Source organism: Anas acuta, chromosome 1 (genome assembly GCF_963932015.1).
Source record: "Anas acuta chromosome 1, bAnaAcu1.1, whole genome shotgun sequence".
Classification (NCBI taxonomy): domain Eukaryota; kingdom Metazoa; phylum Chordata; class Aves; order Anseriformes; family Anatidae; genus Anas; species Anas acuta.
The window spans coordinates 155,553,484-155,569,791 of record NC_088979.1 but is presented as its reverse complement, the minus strand read 5'-3'; the positions used below and the strand labels follow the sequence as shown (position 1 = coordinate 155,569,791).

Sequence of the window (16,308 nt, the reverse complement as noted above, 5' to 3'; positions counted from 1 at the left end):
TAATATATATGTGTTTTAACAAACTGTTTACTATTTAGTCTGAAATGGAAAAAATGAAACTTCATCTGGGGGGACAGCTGAGCATGCATTACGAATCTAGAACAAAAGGAATGGAAAAAGTCATTACTGAAAATGAGAGGCTACGAAAAGAGCTGAAGAAGGTATGATCATTGTAACGTATCCCTTTATTTCCAGTAGTTACTGGATGTGGTAATTGTCTTACTTTTTAAAAAATGGTTGAAATGAAATAGATGCTTTTCTTAGTATTAGTATTGCCATGACCAAATTCTTAATTATATGTGGAGAGGAGACATCCAAGAAACAGGACATTAGAGTATGTGTAAGTTTTAGTGCTGGTGATCTGAGATACCATCTATCTAGGATACACCATCAGTGCTTAATCTCTCTCACCATCTGTTTAGATAACCCAGTGCTTCGTAGGAGGTTATCTATTTTATAAAACTTTGTTTTTATTGAACAATAGGAAGCTGACAGTGGAGAGAAGCTCCGAATAGCAAAGAATAACTTGGAGATATTAAATGAGAAGTTAACCATACAGCTGGAGGAAGCCATTAAGAGACTAAATTTGGCTGAGAACACAGGCCCTCAGCTTGATGAAGCTGACAGGAAAAGCAGCAATTCAGTTGTTGTAACAAGGTAGGAATTGTGAATTAAGTTCTTTTTCATTCCTCTTTAAGTATTAGCAAAAAAAAAAAAAAGGCTTTCATTTTCATAATTTTTCTTTCCTCTTTTGAAGATACTTTTAATATTATTTTCTGGTTCTATATTAGTATGTAGAATTAGTATATGGATCTCTGATATGAATCCAGCAGAGTGCTACCATCCTTAAGTACTGGCCTTCCTCTTTCTTCCCATCAGCTGTAGACTCCTGTATAGTTTTGGTAGAAGACATATTTTGTGTTCCTTGCTACTCAAATGTAGTGTCTTTGTGCTTTGTGGAGTGATATCAGCATTTTTGCTGAATATAAAAAGCATATATTTCAGTACCTTACCACAAAGATAGCAACCTGGGGAAGAAAAAAAAAAAAAAGGAGTCCCACAGACTGCATTTTCCAGCATGGCTGCATTTATTTATCTACATTTAACCGTGTAAACATGCAGAGGTTGTTAGGAAGCCCACTGGGATTTCCGTGCTCCTTGGGACCTGTGCTAAAGATCCCTCATATGTGTTCTGGAGGCCCTGAAAGCAAGTTGCAGTCAGCCAGGTGGTCCTGTTAATTGTAGTAGAAAGGAGAAAAATTCAGAGACTAGCATTGGATCATCTTTTACAGTATATATAAAAAGAATTGTGGGAATTGTCAACTCCTAAATTTGTAGTTAGAATTCAGACTTTGAAATCAGAATCAAAAGTCACTTTTGCTTTGCTAATAATAGCAAATGTTTACAAATCTTTACCAGTCAGTTACCTGAAAGCTACCTGTCAGTTGTTCTAAAATTCAGGTACCACTTGCATCACTGAGGGTAGAACACACTAAAGAAAATGGTTTTATGACACCAGTTTCTACATTTCAACTTATGCATGCTGTATTATTTTGTCAGTACTTCTGCACGTAGTTCAGATGCTTTTTCTATGACAACCTGCTTTTAAAGGCTGAACATCTTAACTCGACAGCCTGAACTACTTTAATTGCATTTTTTTTATTTCATAGAAACAAACTGTTCAGTACTGTTTTGTGCTTTGTTTACAGAAAGTGTTTTGGGGAACAGTCAGCCCAAAACCATTGCCAGTCCAAAATGCTTTACTGCTTATACCTGTTTTCAAAAATGAGCTACACCCAAGGAGGCTAGTCAGGTCTCTCACTGGCATGTTTAACAATGAACACATTGATACAGAATATGAAGTTTGATATAATATACATTCACATGAAAACAGAGAATAAAGGAGAATTTTATCCCTCCTTGAGGCAAGAATTTTGAATTGGGTGTTATCTCTTGTACTGGCATGTCTAAAAGGACAAGAAACTGAAACACTGCTTATGCTATTAAGAAACACCCTCTGTCCTGCATAGGAATGGAAGAGAGCAAATTTTTGCAGAAAAATACTACTATCCAGGGATGACCTCAGGACAAAGTAAGCTCACATGCTGCAAAACAGAAAGAAACTTGTCTGATTGCAGGCGAGGTCAGATAGCTGTTGAGCTTTAGTCTCTCTGCTGCTGTCCGTGATTTTACCCACTTCTTAGTTTTGCACTCCCACAGAATCTGTTGGCAGCATTTTGGTGGCTTCTCTGACGTGTTGGCTGAGGTATTTCACTTCACTGAGACTTCAGAAAGCTGTTCTTTTTTTTCCCCTTTCCTCCTAACTCTGCAGTGATGTAGAATGTCTTCATGCAAGCTCAGGTGACAGCCATATTACTGGGGGAAATTGGCTGCCAGCCACAGGAAGAACAGGATCATGCAGTGAAGATGGTAGGCCCTTAACAGCTTGCATTAGCATTATGTGAGAAACAATCTGCAGCCAGAAACACAGACTCAGGCAAGGATCTCAGTGAACTAACATTTTTATTCACGATTGCAAGGGCGGGCGTCCTGCAAGTAGGAGCACACAGCAGACGTGTATCATAACCTTCTATTCCCTGTTACCCAGTGCTTGATTTTTCCTCATTGGCTCAGTACTACAGGTTCACAAGCTACTTGATGCTTGTTACTATACCATGTGTTGATTTTTATTTCACCAAGTTTACCTTGTCAATTTCTCCTCTTCCTCCCCCTCCCTTTTTTTTCCTTGTGACTCGAGGGGCCCATGATATATTTTTTTTTTTTTCTCTGATTCTGCAACTGCTTGTTTTTCTTAGCCATCCTCCGTACTTTGGGACAGTGGGACCTTCATTGTCCCCTTACCTGCTTAACATACCCCCCAGTGTTATGCCTACACAATCACTTTTGAATATGCAAGGTTAGTGGAATTTTCCAATGCTAAAACACAACTTAATCTCTTACAATTATCAACCCAATATATAGTTTGAATATAGTTTTTCTTTTAGCTTATCTCCTTGAAAAACATTTGTGCCTAATTCTTTTTGGTTAATATAGGTAGGTGTGAGTGTGTATAGTGACTAATTAATTCTACTTGACTATTTCAAGTGGTGTGAGTAAAAATTTTTATTTGCTTTAACATGCTTTGAGATTAACATGATTTTAAAGTAAATGAATAACATCAACCTAGAAAAGCTAACCTAGAGAATCTCATTGTTGCGTTTCATCATGCAGTCTACCTCACACGCATGTTTTCCAAAGCACTTACATGGTAGTAAAAGATCCTTGACAGGGCATCATCCAAAAGTTTCATCCAGGGAAAACTTCATCCTTGGCATTCTACTGTTTGGCAGGTAGCAAGGTACTGGAGACTATCACTACCTGAAAAGCCTCTTCAGAGTTGGATTAGGTAACCTCCAGAGGAGCTTACCAACTGACATTTCAGTGATTCTACAAAACCATTTTTGTAGTCTTGTATGTCTCAAAGAAAATGGAATCTTTCTCAGACTATGGTTACTCCAGGGCAAAACATCATTTACTGTAGAACTTTTTTTTTCTGTTGGATTCCTCATTTCCTGTATCTGTATTAAACTTTTTCTCAGTACATAATTTCCATACATTTTTAATTTATAATACTATAAACGTATGATACTGAATTGAGACATGACCCATGCACACCACTGCATCAGCTGAGTGCAGTAAAAGACATGCATGTTTTTAGTAGGGGGTAGGCTGGGATATATGTGCAGTACAATAGAAAGATTCCAGGCCGTTATTGGTAAAGAAACAAAGTAAGGTCAGCAACAATGGAACACGTGGAAGAGCCTTTTTATTCAAAAATCACAAAAAAGCATTTCTTGTTGTGGTCATTCAGCTTGCTTATAAACAGGACCAGTAATTATTTCTAGGCCTCTGCTCCAAACATTTAGAATGCATTTTACAGCATTTCATCTATGTGAGAATATTTTAATCTCTATTTCTGCAAATGCAATAGCTTTTGCTCTTATCTCTCTCTTAATATATATATGTATTATATATATATATATATATATATATATATATATATATATGTGGGATTTTTTTTTTTTTTTTTTTTTTTTTACCAGGATGCAGGAAACAAAGTTGAAGGAACTGGAAATGGATATTGCTAAAAAAAACGAAAGCATTACTAACCTTAAACAGCTGCTTCAGGAGGCAATAGAACGTGAACATAATGCTGATAAAAACTTAAAAGATCTGAAAGAACAAGTGAGTAAACTCTAGCCAGATGACTCTGAGAACAGATTAATTTCATTCTAACGTCTATAGTGGCAGAGTATATTATTTATTCTCTAGCCCATGAGGTTTTTTTCAGTCTAAAATGCCGTAATTGTACATTTAGATACTTCAGGATTAATAAGGTTTACTACATATTACCAGTATATATTTATGACTTGCACTTACTGGGGAAATAATATTTCTCTGTAGTTTTATTTTAGTTGCATTGATCATTTGAAGCCTGTAAGCATAGAGGGTTCGTGTTGTCTTAAAATCATTCTAGCTTGGTCAGCACATTGAATTTGCCACCAGAACCAAAATGACCTTCTTCCAGGTCATTTTGGGGGGACTGAGTCCCTAAAAGGGATTTTCATATCTCTTTCTAATATGGCATCTTACACACAGACCTTAGTAAGTCCTACAAATATATTTGGCACATGGAAGAATTCTTGAATTTTAAACTAAGGTATCTTTGGAAAGATCTGTAAGATTTTGAACTTCAAGTATGTCAGACATTTAGTCCTAGCACTATCCACCTAGATTAGCTTCTATCTTGCATTGGCCATTTTCAGAGTAAAGTATTGATACAAGGAATTTTCAATATAAAGTCATATATATTATCAAAGCAGGTAAGCTTGTTCAATAAGCAGAACTTAGAGTGGAGTTCTGTAAAACAATTATTTTGTAAAGCTTTGCTTGGTTTCACTTTTCAGTTTAAAATCAGAATTATTAACATAAAGCATATACCAACAGCAAAAAAAAAAAACAACAAAAAACAGACTATTTTATTATGTGGTATGACTCTGGGGCATCACACTTCAAGGTTTGTTTTGTGTCTCAAATGTAGATGATGGCCTGTGGTCAAGGTTAACTCCGTTTCAAAATGGAGACTGTCAAAGAATTTTAGACAGTAGAATAAAGTCTGTTGCTAACAGTAGCCTTATGGGAGTTAATAAATTGTCATTGTATTTAAAAAAACAACATCCAGTTTCACATTTGAAAGACTTTAACTTTTTCCTCCTCTAACTTCTACTGAAAGGCACTTCCACAGGCTAACTCCTCTGTTTAGAAACCTGTTTCTAATTTACGACTGCGGGTCATTTCTAGTCAACATCACATACATTTGCTTTTTAATTTAAAAATCACTTTTTGTATCACGCTTAAAAAGGAACTCAGATACTTAATACACTCAAATAAGCATGTTGGTAGTATTTTTATGCACCTTTATGTATATCACTTTCTTAAGCATATCTATAAATTATCCTCAGGTTTATCCATGTGTCTAACTTTTTTTTTTTTTTTTGTAAATCTGGCTTGTGAATACTTACTTCTTTCTTTACCTTTCATGAAATATACAGCACTAACCTGTACTAGCTTTAAGAGTACTGTAAATAACTAGAAGCGTTGCAGAAAATGATAGTAGGTAAACATTTTTTTCCCCCTTTGTACTCAAGTAGTAGTAAGGGGAAAAAGTATTTATAATAGACATGTATATGTCTATATAGACATGTATATAATAATATGTTTATATAATAGACCATTGTACCATTGTTTAATATTTTATATAATAATCCATAATATATATTTAAAATTTACTGTTAGCAGTATTTTCATTTATTTTATTAAGCTATGCCAAAGAGAAGTAATTCCGTGATCCCATGTGAACTGCAGTATCTGTGGATACTGTTTTCAAGACTAAGACTTTTTTTTTTTTTTTTTTAACTTGTCTTAAGATTGAGTTTCTCAAACAATTTTCTGAAGATGCAAGGACAGAACAAGGCCTCATCAGGGAGCTTCAGCTTTTAAGGTACTGTATTCCTCGGACAGTATAGATGAAATAAGAATGATCAAGAAACAGAAGGAATTTTTATTTATATTACTAGATATTCTGAAACATTATGATGATTTTTTAAAATTCTAAAATTATTTTATATTCCAGATCAACTAATAATCAATTAGAGAAAGAAAAAGCAGAACTAGCTCACCAGGTGGAAAACTATAAGCACCACATACATACGTATACAAGTGAAGGTCCTGCAGCTGGTAATCTCTTTTAGTATCTCTAATAAAGATCTTCATGTATTTTGGGCCTAAAACAGTTTTTAATTAATGTGTGCTAGATGGTAATAAATCCACAGAATTATCTGGATTCTATTAATGCTGAAGTACCATAAACTGGAGCAGATTAAGGTCTTTGATCTTTGAATACACAGCCTTTTTATAGGGAGTATTAGTAAAAATTTTCTATAATGAAAGATCCAGCCTAACAAGAAAATGGAATCTTTGCAAGATTTCCTATCCCAAGAAAGTGGGTATTTCACGCTACCATTTACCTCATAAACCTCAGAAGACTGTTTGTAAGGTTTGTCGTTCATTGAAACCATCCTCCCTACTCCTCTTGCCTAAGGCTCCAAGCTGCCAGAGAAGTGTCCATTTCCAGGTATGTGGAATGATTTAAGAGTTAGCAGGCATCAGTCCCATAGCGAAAACAAAGGAGGACGTGGAGAGCACTGCAGAGCAGTGCACTGCCATAACACTGGGGGGGGGGGAGGAGGGACAAAAACAGAAAAGCACTCTTAAAATCATGAATACAGTTTAAGATCCTTAAACTATGTAACTTCCAAAAATTCCTGCATTTAATTCAGAGAAACTGAATATTGTATTTCTCAGAAGTGTGCTACTACACTGACTAAGGCAGTATTGCATTTAGTCCCAAGAATCATATTCCATAATATATATTATGTATTTCGGTGGTTGTTGGTCACAGTTGCGTTTACACACTTCTACTGTTTCAACTTTCAAGAAAAGCAAACCTACTGTAACAAAATTGTTCATGTGATTGATTATCATTACCTTAATTTCCTATCAAGTCCACATTTTTTGCAGGACATAATGAAATTGTTGAGAAGGATAAAAACGACAAGGGAATGACAGATGTAGCTGACCTCCAGGCACAGTTAAAAGCCTCAGAATTAGAAAAACAGCAATTAAAGGTGAGTTGTTAAGATTATTCTTGGCAAAAGCATCCTTTGCAAAATTATGGGTGGCTAGAAAGAGCTATTTGATATCCAAACTAACACTAAAACAACACCTCAATTTCTAAGCATTATATTTATAAAGCAGATTTTGTTGTTCATTAATTTGCTGTTTCTGAGTAGATTTTTGTGTCTCTGTAGTGAAGCGAGAACTCTGAAGAAAAAGGCAAAAAAGCTGTTTTTGACATGTATTTCCTAAGTTCTGTATATTGATGGTACTCCTTTGTTCTTTTTAATAGGAAGAAACAAAAAAGTTGCGAAGAGAACTGGAAAACTTCAACCCTTCCTTTTTTGAAGAAATTGAGGATCTGAAATATAACTATAATGAAGAAGTAAAAAAAAATATTATTTTAGAAGAAAGATTAAAGCAGCTTTCTGAAGAGTTTGGCATTCATGTGGATAGTCCAGCCAATGTTTCCATTGATTAGGCTCATGTTTAGTATCCTCATTATTAATACAGAAAATAAATTCTGGGGCAGTTATATAATACTGATTTATTTGTCTATTTTCTTTCTGGAATGATACAAATTATTAAAGTTACAATGGCTTGGCACATACCACAGCATACAGAATTGGATTAGGCAGTGGATTGTGGTATACACCAGTCAAAATGAAAAACAGCTTTACCTCCCCCAGACACATAGCGATATTAATTCAGAACAGTAATTGTGGTTACGTGTATTTTTCAGAAGTCCAAGCTTTCAACTCCACTTAGAAGTTCAGAAACTCTGAATGCATACTGTGTATGCTGAATTCCTGATCAATAGTACTATATAATTTATTCTTGCTGTCGTGTGCTGTAATACATCTTGACTATGGTTGTCTCTCTTATAACAAGATCATTTATATTTACTGCAATTTTACAAAATTCAAGAATGAACAATTGTAAATAAACAGTATTCTTCTATATAAATAAATGTGCAGCTATGTGAAATGTTACATTTTATATACTTTATATATATGTGTACTTTATAGTGCAAATAAACAAAGCCCACTCATCATGCATTCTCACTTTTATTTATGTCATCTTTTTTCAAATACTTAATATATCCTTGATAAATTTAGGTGCAGTCTCAGAATGCCTATTACTAAACCAAGTCACATCTTTTCCTAGTTACTAAGGATCTTGAAAATAGAATGAGTATAATTCCTATTACGTACTTTGATCTTTGTCCCAAATTATGAAATAGCTTAATTAGGTTTTCAGGTACTAGCATAATGCTGCAGCTTATCAGCTAAATAATACAGTGAATGCCTTCCCCAAGAAGAACTCGAACCTTTAAAAAATTATTACATTTCAGGCCTAATTCTAGTCCCACCAGAAATCTATCTTGTGCTGATAAGAAAAAGCAATCTGAATTCTACATGTTACAGTAATTATATTTAGAAAAGGGCAATCTATGGAACTTTTACAGTTGTTGTCATTCGTTAACTACTCTGATCAGCCAGTGTTGGACAACATACTATTTGACCATAACAGTTCCAAGAATGGGTAAACAAATTAAGTATTTTTTCAGAAGTGATAAAAAAACATGCTGAAAGCTAGATCTCTGTTCTGAATGTCACATTTCCTATTACATACAACTAGTCATTTAGGAAGAACTTCAAAATGCAGAGTATTGTGCCCACTGCCTAATCAGCAAGATTCCTTTTTGTAAGGAGTTCTGTGATAGACAGAAACAAGAAGAATGCAGGACATACAGCAATTAACTTAAAATAAAAAAAAACTTCAACCATCAAACTTGATATCTTTGAGTCTGTCGAATCTTTGACCATCTAGGTTTGAAAAATGGTGAAACAAACTCTTTGGTCCAAAGTCACAGTCATAATCATTTCTATTAAAAGAAACGACAACAGGATGAGAATTCAGGTATGTCTCTGCAAGTGGCCAGCATAAACCAAGATGATGGCGATGGAGCTAAAAGAAGAAGAAACAGATCCATTTAGAGATTTGAATATAGTAGCCCAGCAGTGCCTATTTTGAAAGAAAGAGGGAGGTCTTAATTCTAGGATTCCCTGCAGTAGATCTCTTCTTACAAACATCCATTAGTTACCTGTTACTTGAATAACATGACTAAGTGAATCACAAAAGGCAAACCAGAACCACAGCTTCAGAAATAAAAGTTAACTTGCTAATTAAACAGAGAACACATTCTTATTAACAATCCTTATTCTAAATGACATTACAGGAAATGAATGTTTAAAATAAACTTTAAAATACTGAGTGATTTGTATAGAGATAGGAAAAACATTATTTTGTGTTCTCAATAACTATTATCTATAATATAGGTAATGGAAAAGTTTAATAAGCTGTCATTTGTAGTGATTACTTTTTCAGTGGCTTGACTAATTCTTCTGTAACCTAATTTGCTAGGAGAATGTTTACTATTGAGAATTTGGAAAAGGCAGAATAAACAGTAAATCACAATACCTCAGATAGTACAAATTACATGTATTATAGCGATTTCCACATGTCTATCAATATATTTACCTTGATTAAACACCCATCACGGCAGTGCCACACAATTCCTTCAACTTTACCCTCATTGCAGCCTTCAAACCAAGACAGTATGTCATTTTGATTCAAAGAAGGTGGATTCTTTATTTCAAATGCTCCGTGTGGTACAAGAAGATGTACAGGTTGCTTTCTGCTTCCCAATCCTTTGTTAAAAGGAACAAAAATCATCCTTCTAGTTATGTGTTTAAATTTAACATTTTCCCCATTTTTGTTATTACAGCTATCTTAAAAGCACCCTATAAAGGTAGATTTCTGTTAGATACTACAAAAATGTCCTGCCTTTAGAAGACCAGTTAAGTATAAGTATCAAATGTAGCCATCTCTTCCTCGTGTAACTTTTATTTATATAAAATAAATCAACATGATATACAGGTTATACTATCTTCTGTTCGGTCCTCATGCTCACCTCCTCAGTAACCATAAAATCACTGATGAAATTCTTCATGCTTTTAATCACAATCCGTATCACAAACAAGCATCTTTCTGAAAGTCTGGCATATTTTCTTACACATGGGGATTGATTGATAGGCCAGGCTGTTAATAAATGCATTGACTCTTCACTGACTGAAGATTTATATTGAATAACTAAGAAAAAAGCTGTTAAAGGAACTGTAAAAAAGAAAAAAAAAAAAGGAAAAAATCTAAATTCTAACAAAGCACATAGAGTATGTACTACTTTTCCTATCCATCCCTGCAGATTACTACAGCAGCCAAGCTAAGAAATTAAAATGCACTTGAGCTTATACATAATTGTGGGTTTTGTTAACAAACTTTAAGGGGAGAGGTCACAGCCAAAATTTAGCTGAAATTACACTTCCTTAAAGAGATACTCATAATATGTCACAATTTTAGAAAATTACAACTTTTTTTTAATAGGCACTAAAAATTATGGTTGAATAAAGTGTTTAATTTTAATGGACTAATAGTATCAAGAAAGCAAAAAAGACAAGAAAAGGCACCATCAAACAATCTTAAAATATTTCGAAGACTAACATTTAAGACATTTTTTCCAATCAGAGTATTTATTCCTGAGGGGAAAGAAAAAAAAAAGTTAACTGGTCTAGAAACTGCAATAAGCATTAGATAAAACTTACTTCTTGATTGCTGAGAAAGTAGTTCTTCAACAGAATAGCCATTTTTCCCTGTCAGGTGTCAGACACAGCTCAGCATCAATATAGCCGAAACCTCAATTTTAGGTTTGGTGTAAATGGTTTACTCTACATAGGTATATGCAAAGCCAAGGTATACCTAGTTTTTGTTTTGTTTTAAATCACAGTTACTTTAATGCAGAAGCTTATTAATTCATGCTTCTTTTGTTGAACAAAACTGCTGCTCTTTTTTGAAAGGCAATAGCAAAGCATTTTGATGTTAAATCCTGAAGAATATGAAGGCAGAAACAGCTTCAATAGACAAGCAGACTCAGGACAACTCAGCTTTCTGAGGTGATTAATTTTTGGTGCCAACCTGCGAATGTTCATTGAGCTAGCCCTTTCTTTCCTTTCTATAAGATCACAGAATGGGCAGGGTTGGAAGGGACCTCTGAAGATCATCTAGTCCAAACCCCCTGCCAAGCAGGATCACCTAGAGCACATTGCACAGGATGGCACCCAGGTGGGTTTTGAAAATCTCCAGAGAAGGAGACTCCACAACCTCTCTGGGTAGCCTGTTCCAGTGCTCTGTCACCCACACAGGAAAGAAGTGCCCCCTCATATTCATGTGGAATTTCCTGTGCTTCAGTTTGCGCACATTACCTCTTGTGCTGTTGCTGGGCACAACTGAAAAGAGACTAGCTCCATCCTCTCGACACCCTCCACTCAGATATTTATACACATTGATGAGCTCTCCCCTCTTTCAGCGTGTCCTCATACAGCAGGTGCTCCAGCCCTCTAATCATCCTCTGAACTCGCTCTAGTAGTTCTATGCCCCTCTTGTACTGGGGAGCCCAGAACTGGACACAATACTCCAGGTAAGGCCTCACCAGGGCTGAGTAGCGGAGGAGTATCACCTCCCTTGGCCTGCTGGCAACACTCTTCTGAATGTAGCCCAGGATACCATTGGCCTTCTTGGCCCCAAGGGCACAATGCTGATTCATGGTCAGCCTGCTGTACACCAGGACTCCCAGGTCTCTCTCTGCAGAGCTGCTCTCCAGCAGGTCAGTCCCCAGCCTGTACTGGGCTTGGGGTTATTCCTTCTTAGGTGTAGGACCCTGCACTTGCCATTGTTGAACTAAGATGTTACATTTCTAATTTAGAACACATTATTATAATTACAGAAAAAAACATTTTACAAAGAAAATTATTATTTTCCACCTAAAATATAGCTCAGTAAAAGAGTATTTAAGAACTGAACATACAAACTTACCGTATGGATTTGCATTAATATTTGTCCCAATAAGCTCCAGTGTTTGTTCTAGAAGTTCTGCCAGTGGTACTGGACTGATTTCCAAAAGCCCAGGGTCAGCATGGTGTTTCAATACCAGTGCTATTTCAGCCTCATAATTTACAACAGATGAGTGCCAGCAATACTGCTTACTATTTTTCTCCACAGGCACCCAACCTATGAGAAAACAGTGGGTTTTACCAAAGTATCTAAATGTATCGAATACATATTAGAACTGTAGATGCATTGAAAAAAAAAATAAAATCATCTACCTTAGCTACACACAAAGTTACTAGAAAAGCTGTCACATCTCAAAGAAATGTCAGAGGAACACAAACTTGTCAATTTTTCTGTACAGAGTTTCAGATTAAGACAAACTATTTTCATTACATCAGAACACAGCCCTTCTGGATAATGAATGCACAACAGTCCAATTGTTTTCTGAATGTTAGCTACTATTTTTTAACTCTGGAACTAATCCTAATTCACTTCAAAAATTATTTTTTCCCACATTTTGCCATATTTACCCGGCATATGTCCATTTTCATCGGGCAAAGGATTGCCATTAGAGAACTCTACTTCCTTTGCTGGAATCCAGGTATCTGGAACAGGCTTGAAATCTTCTTCAAAGTTCCAAATAAATTCTAGACATATAAATGTGGCATTTAGATTTGCACAAACTGTTAGCCAGTTCTACATTTTGATCTTCTATCAATGCAAGTTTAAAACCTTGTTTTAAAGACAGTAGTCTGCATTACTTTGTACAAACCCCAACACTTGTCATACTCATACAGTCTAGAGTTAGGACAGTTTACAGCCTGTAAGTAGTTTAAAATTTCAAACTGACTACAATTAAGAAATAGCTAATAGCCAAGAAATAGCTAACATTATATTTAAACTAGAGCAAGAGAAATAAAGTTGAGTGACATGAAAAAAGAGTAGGATCACTGACGTTTCCTGTGTTAGACCAGAGGTGTTATTCCAGCGGATAACTTACATTACCAAAGCAGGCAAAAATTGTCACTAACCTTTGCAATCTTCCAATGAATATAAGAATTGTTTAAACCTTTTTTCAGCTTGTTTGTTGGGTCTTCTGTCCAGCCTTGCCCATAGATATGGTCGCCCTAGAGATGCCAGAGGTATAAAACCAGCAGTTTACCTCAGTAACTATACCCCGCGGAGTACTAAAATCAACTGCATAAAAGGTAAAATATGAATTCTCACTTGTCACTACAGAAATTTCACATCCAAAAGAATATTTAAATTAATAAATTAACTACTGTATATAAATATAAAAAATCTACTTGTAGAATCTTGTCTAGTTTAATAGAAAGTTTTCTTACAATTTCAGGTAAAGATAAGAATCCTAGTGATGCAATAAATCACAATCTTCTCATTTCCCCCCAACCTCCATACTTCTTTTAATCCTTCTCAGGGAAATTAAACATCCTCTATATAAATTCTAGTGTGCAAGGAAGATTTACTAGTAAGAAGTTTTAAAATTGGAATATTAACTTAAACTATATTTCATGTACGTTGGACAGTAAAATCTCTAATAACTTTATGGACTTCTACCATATTTATGGTAACTATTACTTTGTAGTCACGTAAAACAAACTGCTAGTCAACATGAAAATATGCATATGGCTCTTTCTTATTACCTTTATAAGTAGTTACATAACAGCAGGTCCCATCCACCTTTTCAGTAGGAATTGCATTGTATATATCTGCCTCTAATGCCTTTTCATTTAGAGTTTCAGTTGCCAAAACTTTAAATGGCTGAAAAGAAGACAGGTACTTTAAATTCCAATCATTGCTACGTTACGGCCTTGTTTTCATATGGACTCTTGCTTCACATGGCTGGGCTCTACAAATCCAGTATTATGCATTTTATTGCTGATTTCTAATACTATCAAAGTATACCATTGTTTCTTCAAGACAAGTTTGCAGAATACCATAAGGCAAAAGAACAAAGGCAACCTATCTGCCTTTCCCTCTTTTCCATTTTTGATTTATAGACTGTTCTGCATTCCACTTTAAATGGTGCATATAATACAAATGGATTCCAGTCCAACATTACAAAATTTTGAAATATACCTTCCCGTATTACTATGGTAATATAAGCTCATCATGACTACCTGCCCCTACCTTTTGGTTTGGAACTGAACAGCAATGGCACCATAATTAATACAACACATAGACCACTGGTATGCAAGGTAGCAAAGCATTCTATTGTAAAATACTCAGTGTTAACTAAACATTTTCATCTCAAAAAACAAAACAAAACAAAACAAACAGAAATAAGTGATCCAGGGATCTTAAACAAATATCCAAGCACAACTAGTCCAAGTTTCCAAGGTTTTCCTTAGTAGAATTTCTGTAATGGTTTCTGTGAAAACATGTTAACAGTTATGTTTGGATTAAAATATCTTCCTGTATAACCAACCATCCCTCATCTCTCCCTTGTCAGCTCTGAATTGTAAACTGGTCACCAACTCCTGCTATCAAAACACAAAGAAGTCCTTGACTTGAAAAACACAATACATAAAATTCATAAAATGAAAAGCTCCTACACAGTTCCTTTACATTGCATGACTTTTATAGTTCAGTGATTGTATCTGTAACCATAACAAAGTATTTATGAAGACAACATTTTTAGGATAATGAGAAGATACCTGTTGGTTTACCTATCACCACCGTGGCCTTTCTCTCCTAGTGGTCAAAGCCCATGTAATATCCTTGCCTGCACTTGGAACAAGAAAACAGAGCATACCAGTTCCAGATCTAATCACATCTGCTTGTTCTATATGCAGGAACACCAAGTTAGGGAAGGAGCCTGACATGACCAATTATCAATATGGTGCTGGTACTGATAGTTTAACAACAGCTATGGATCCACTGGTGTTATTTTGTTCCTTCCACCCATAAACCAACCATGACTGAGAGGATGTCACACAGATGGATTCCTGTTCATGCAGTCGACAAGCAGCGGGAGGTGCTCTTACTAGAACTGGAAACCTGACGTTGGAGCTCTACAGGTGAAAGCCACTTTTATCTGCCCACAGCTGCCTTTTACATCTCAGTGGAGACATTGGTCTCCATTGCTTTCACCTTGATGCGTATTATGCATCTTGAGAGCCTCATACACCTTCGATCAAAGAAAACAGTGACAATAATGATGAAAAATGCGTATTTTTCCCCAGTCAGGGGCTGCAGGCCGGCTCTACACACACCCGGGCGCTCCCGCTGGAGCGGCCTGGTTCCTTGCCATGTTGCCTACACTTGGAAAAAGCAGAGTGAGGGCGGGCCCCGGGACACCCCCGTCAGGAGAAGCAGAGCTGAAGGGCCCCCATGCGGGCCGGGCAGCCCTCGGGGGGGTCCCGCAGGGCGAGAGGCCTCCCGCCGCGGTGGTGTGCTGGTGCTGGTGCTGGTGGTGGTGGTGCTGCTGCGCGCCCCCCCGCGCCGCCCCGGGCACCTGCCGCTGCCGCTTGGCCGAGGGCTCCTCCTTCACCTCGGTGACGAACAGGCACGGCAGCTTGCGCTGCACCGCGCCCCGCCGCCGCATCGCCCCGCCGCACCGCGCCGACAGCCGCCGCCGGACCGGCCGCCAAGTGCGCCCGCGCAGCCCTCCCGCCCCACCCCTCCCTCCTTGCGGTGAGCCACGGGAAATGTAGTCCCGGCTGCCGTGGCTTCTCCCCGTCGGTTTGGGGGGACGCTGAGGCTCGCGCAGCGGCGGCCGTTGGCGGAACTGCTGCTGCCGCCGCCCGGCCGGGCTTCGGGACGTGGTGCGGCCCCCGAGGTGCGGACACCTCCTGCCTGCCTTCACCGCCCCCGGACGTGTGTTGTTTTGTTTGTTTGTTTGTTTGTTTTTCCTTCTCCCTAAAGAACGCCAAATTGCATATACTTCTGGTGTTGCTAGTGCTCTTGCTTGAATTCCATCGTGTATCTACCTTCTTTATTTGTATTCTTACTGCTTTATAAGCTTTGGCATTGTTTGCCTTTGAGGTTGATTTCCTTTTCCTTTTGCTCTTCCTTTTATATTTTACTTCTAAAGTGTCACTTTTTGATCTGGCAGTGCTCCACAACGTTCATCTTGAAATCAGAGATGCCACTCAGCGTTGT

At 37.0% G+C, this 16,308-nt stretch overlaps 2 protein-coding genes across 7 annotated transcripts in view; one reads left to right on the top strand and one right to left on the bottom strand.

Annotated features, from left to right (window-relative positions):
* CEP290 (centrosomal protein 290) overlaps window positions 1-8,290 on the top strand; it is a 54,117-nt gene extending 45,827 nt beyond the window's left edge. For 3 of the 5 annotated variants that reach the window (XM_068667695.1, XM_068667679.1, XM_068667686.1), the window contains 7 exons: window positions 39-161; window positions 485-657; window positions 4,104-4,245; window positions 5,988-6,061; window positions 6,194-6,297; window positions 7,141-7,247; window positions 7,529-8,290. In XM_068667695.1, coding sequence (XP_068523796.1) covers window positions 39-161; window positions 485-657; window positions 4,104-4,245; window positions 5,988-6,061; window positions 6,194-6,297; window positions 7,141-7,247; window positions 7,529-7,717 — 912 coding nt within the window. In that variant the 3' untranslated portion in view covers window positions 7,718-8,290. Of the gene's footprint in view, window positions 1-38; window positions 162-484; window positions 658-2,332; window positions 2,752-2,816; window positions 2,918-4,103; window positions 4,246-5,987; window positions 6,062-6,193; window positions 6,298-7,140; window positions 7,248-7,528 lie in introns of those variants that run through there. The other 2 variants (XR_011091412.1, XM_068667704.1) reach the window with 2 other exon arrangements.
* RLIG1 (RNA 5'-phosphate and 3'-OH ligase 1) lies at window positions 8,288-15,814 on the bottom strand. Of its 2 annotated transcripts, XR_011091424.1 has the most exons (8): window positions 15,662-15,814; window positions 13,848-13,965; window positions 13,215-13,310; window positions 12,714-12,830; window positions 12,169-12,363; window positions 10,214-10,416; window positions 9,781-9,950; window positions 9,069-9,207 (listed from the first exon to the last, which is right to left on the bottom strand). XR_011091424.1 is itself a non-coding variant. In XM_068667781.1 (7 exons), the coding sequence occupies exons 1-7, from the start codon at window positions 15,749-15,751 to the stop codon at window positions 9,019-9,021; spliced, it is 975 nt and encodes a 324-aa protein (XP_068523882.1). In that variant the 5' UTR covers window positions 15,752-15,814; the 3' UTR covers window positions 8,288-9,018. The 2 variants fall into 2 exon arrangements, 1 of the variants encoding a protein (XP_068523882.1); XM_068667781.1 differs by lacking the exon at window positions 10,214-10,416 and having other exon boundaries at window positions 8,288-9,207.
* Window positions 15,815-16,308: the final 494 nt, after the last annotated feature.

Excerpts from the sequence above, each read along its gene's own strand:
- RLIG1 (XM_068667781.1), bottom strand. The coding sequence starts at position 15,751 with ATGCGGCGGCGGGGCGCGGTGCAGCGCAAGCTGCCGTGCCTGTTCGTC. Across the intron at positions 13,966-15,661 it reads CGGCCAAGCGGCAGCGGCAG|CCATTTAAAGTTTTGGCAAC; the intron begins GTGCCCGGGGCG and ends TCTTCTTTTCAG. Across the intron at positions 9,208-9,780 it reads GTGATGGGTGTTTAATCAAG|CTCCATCGCCATCATCTTGG; the intron begins GTAAATATATTG and ends TTCTTCTTTTAG.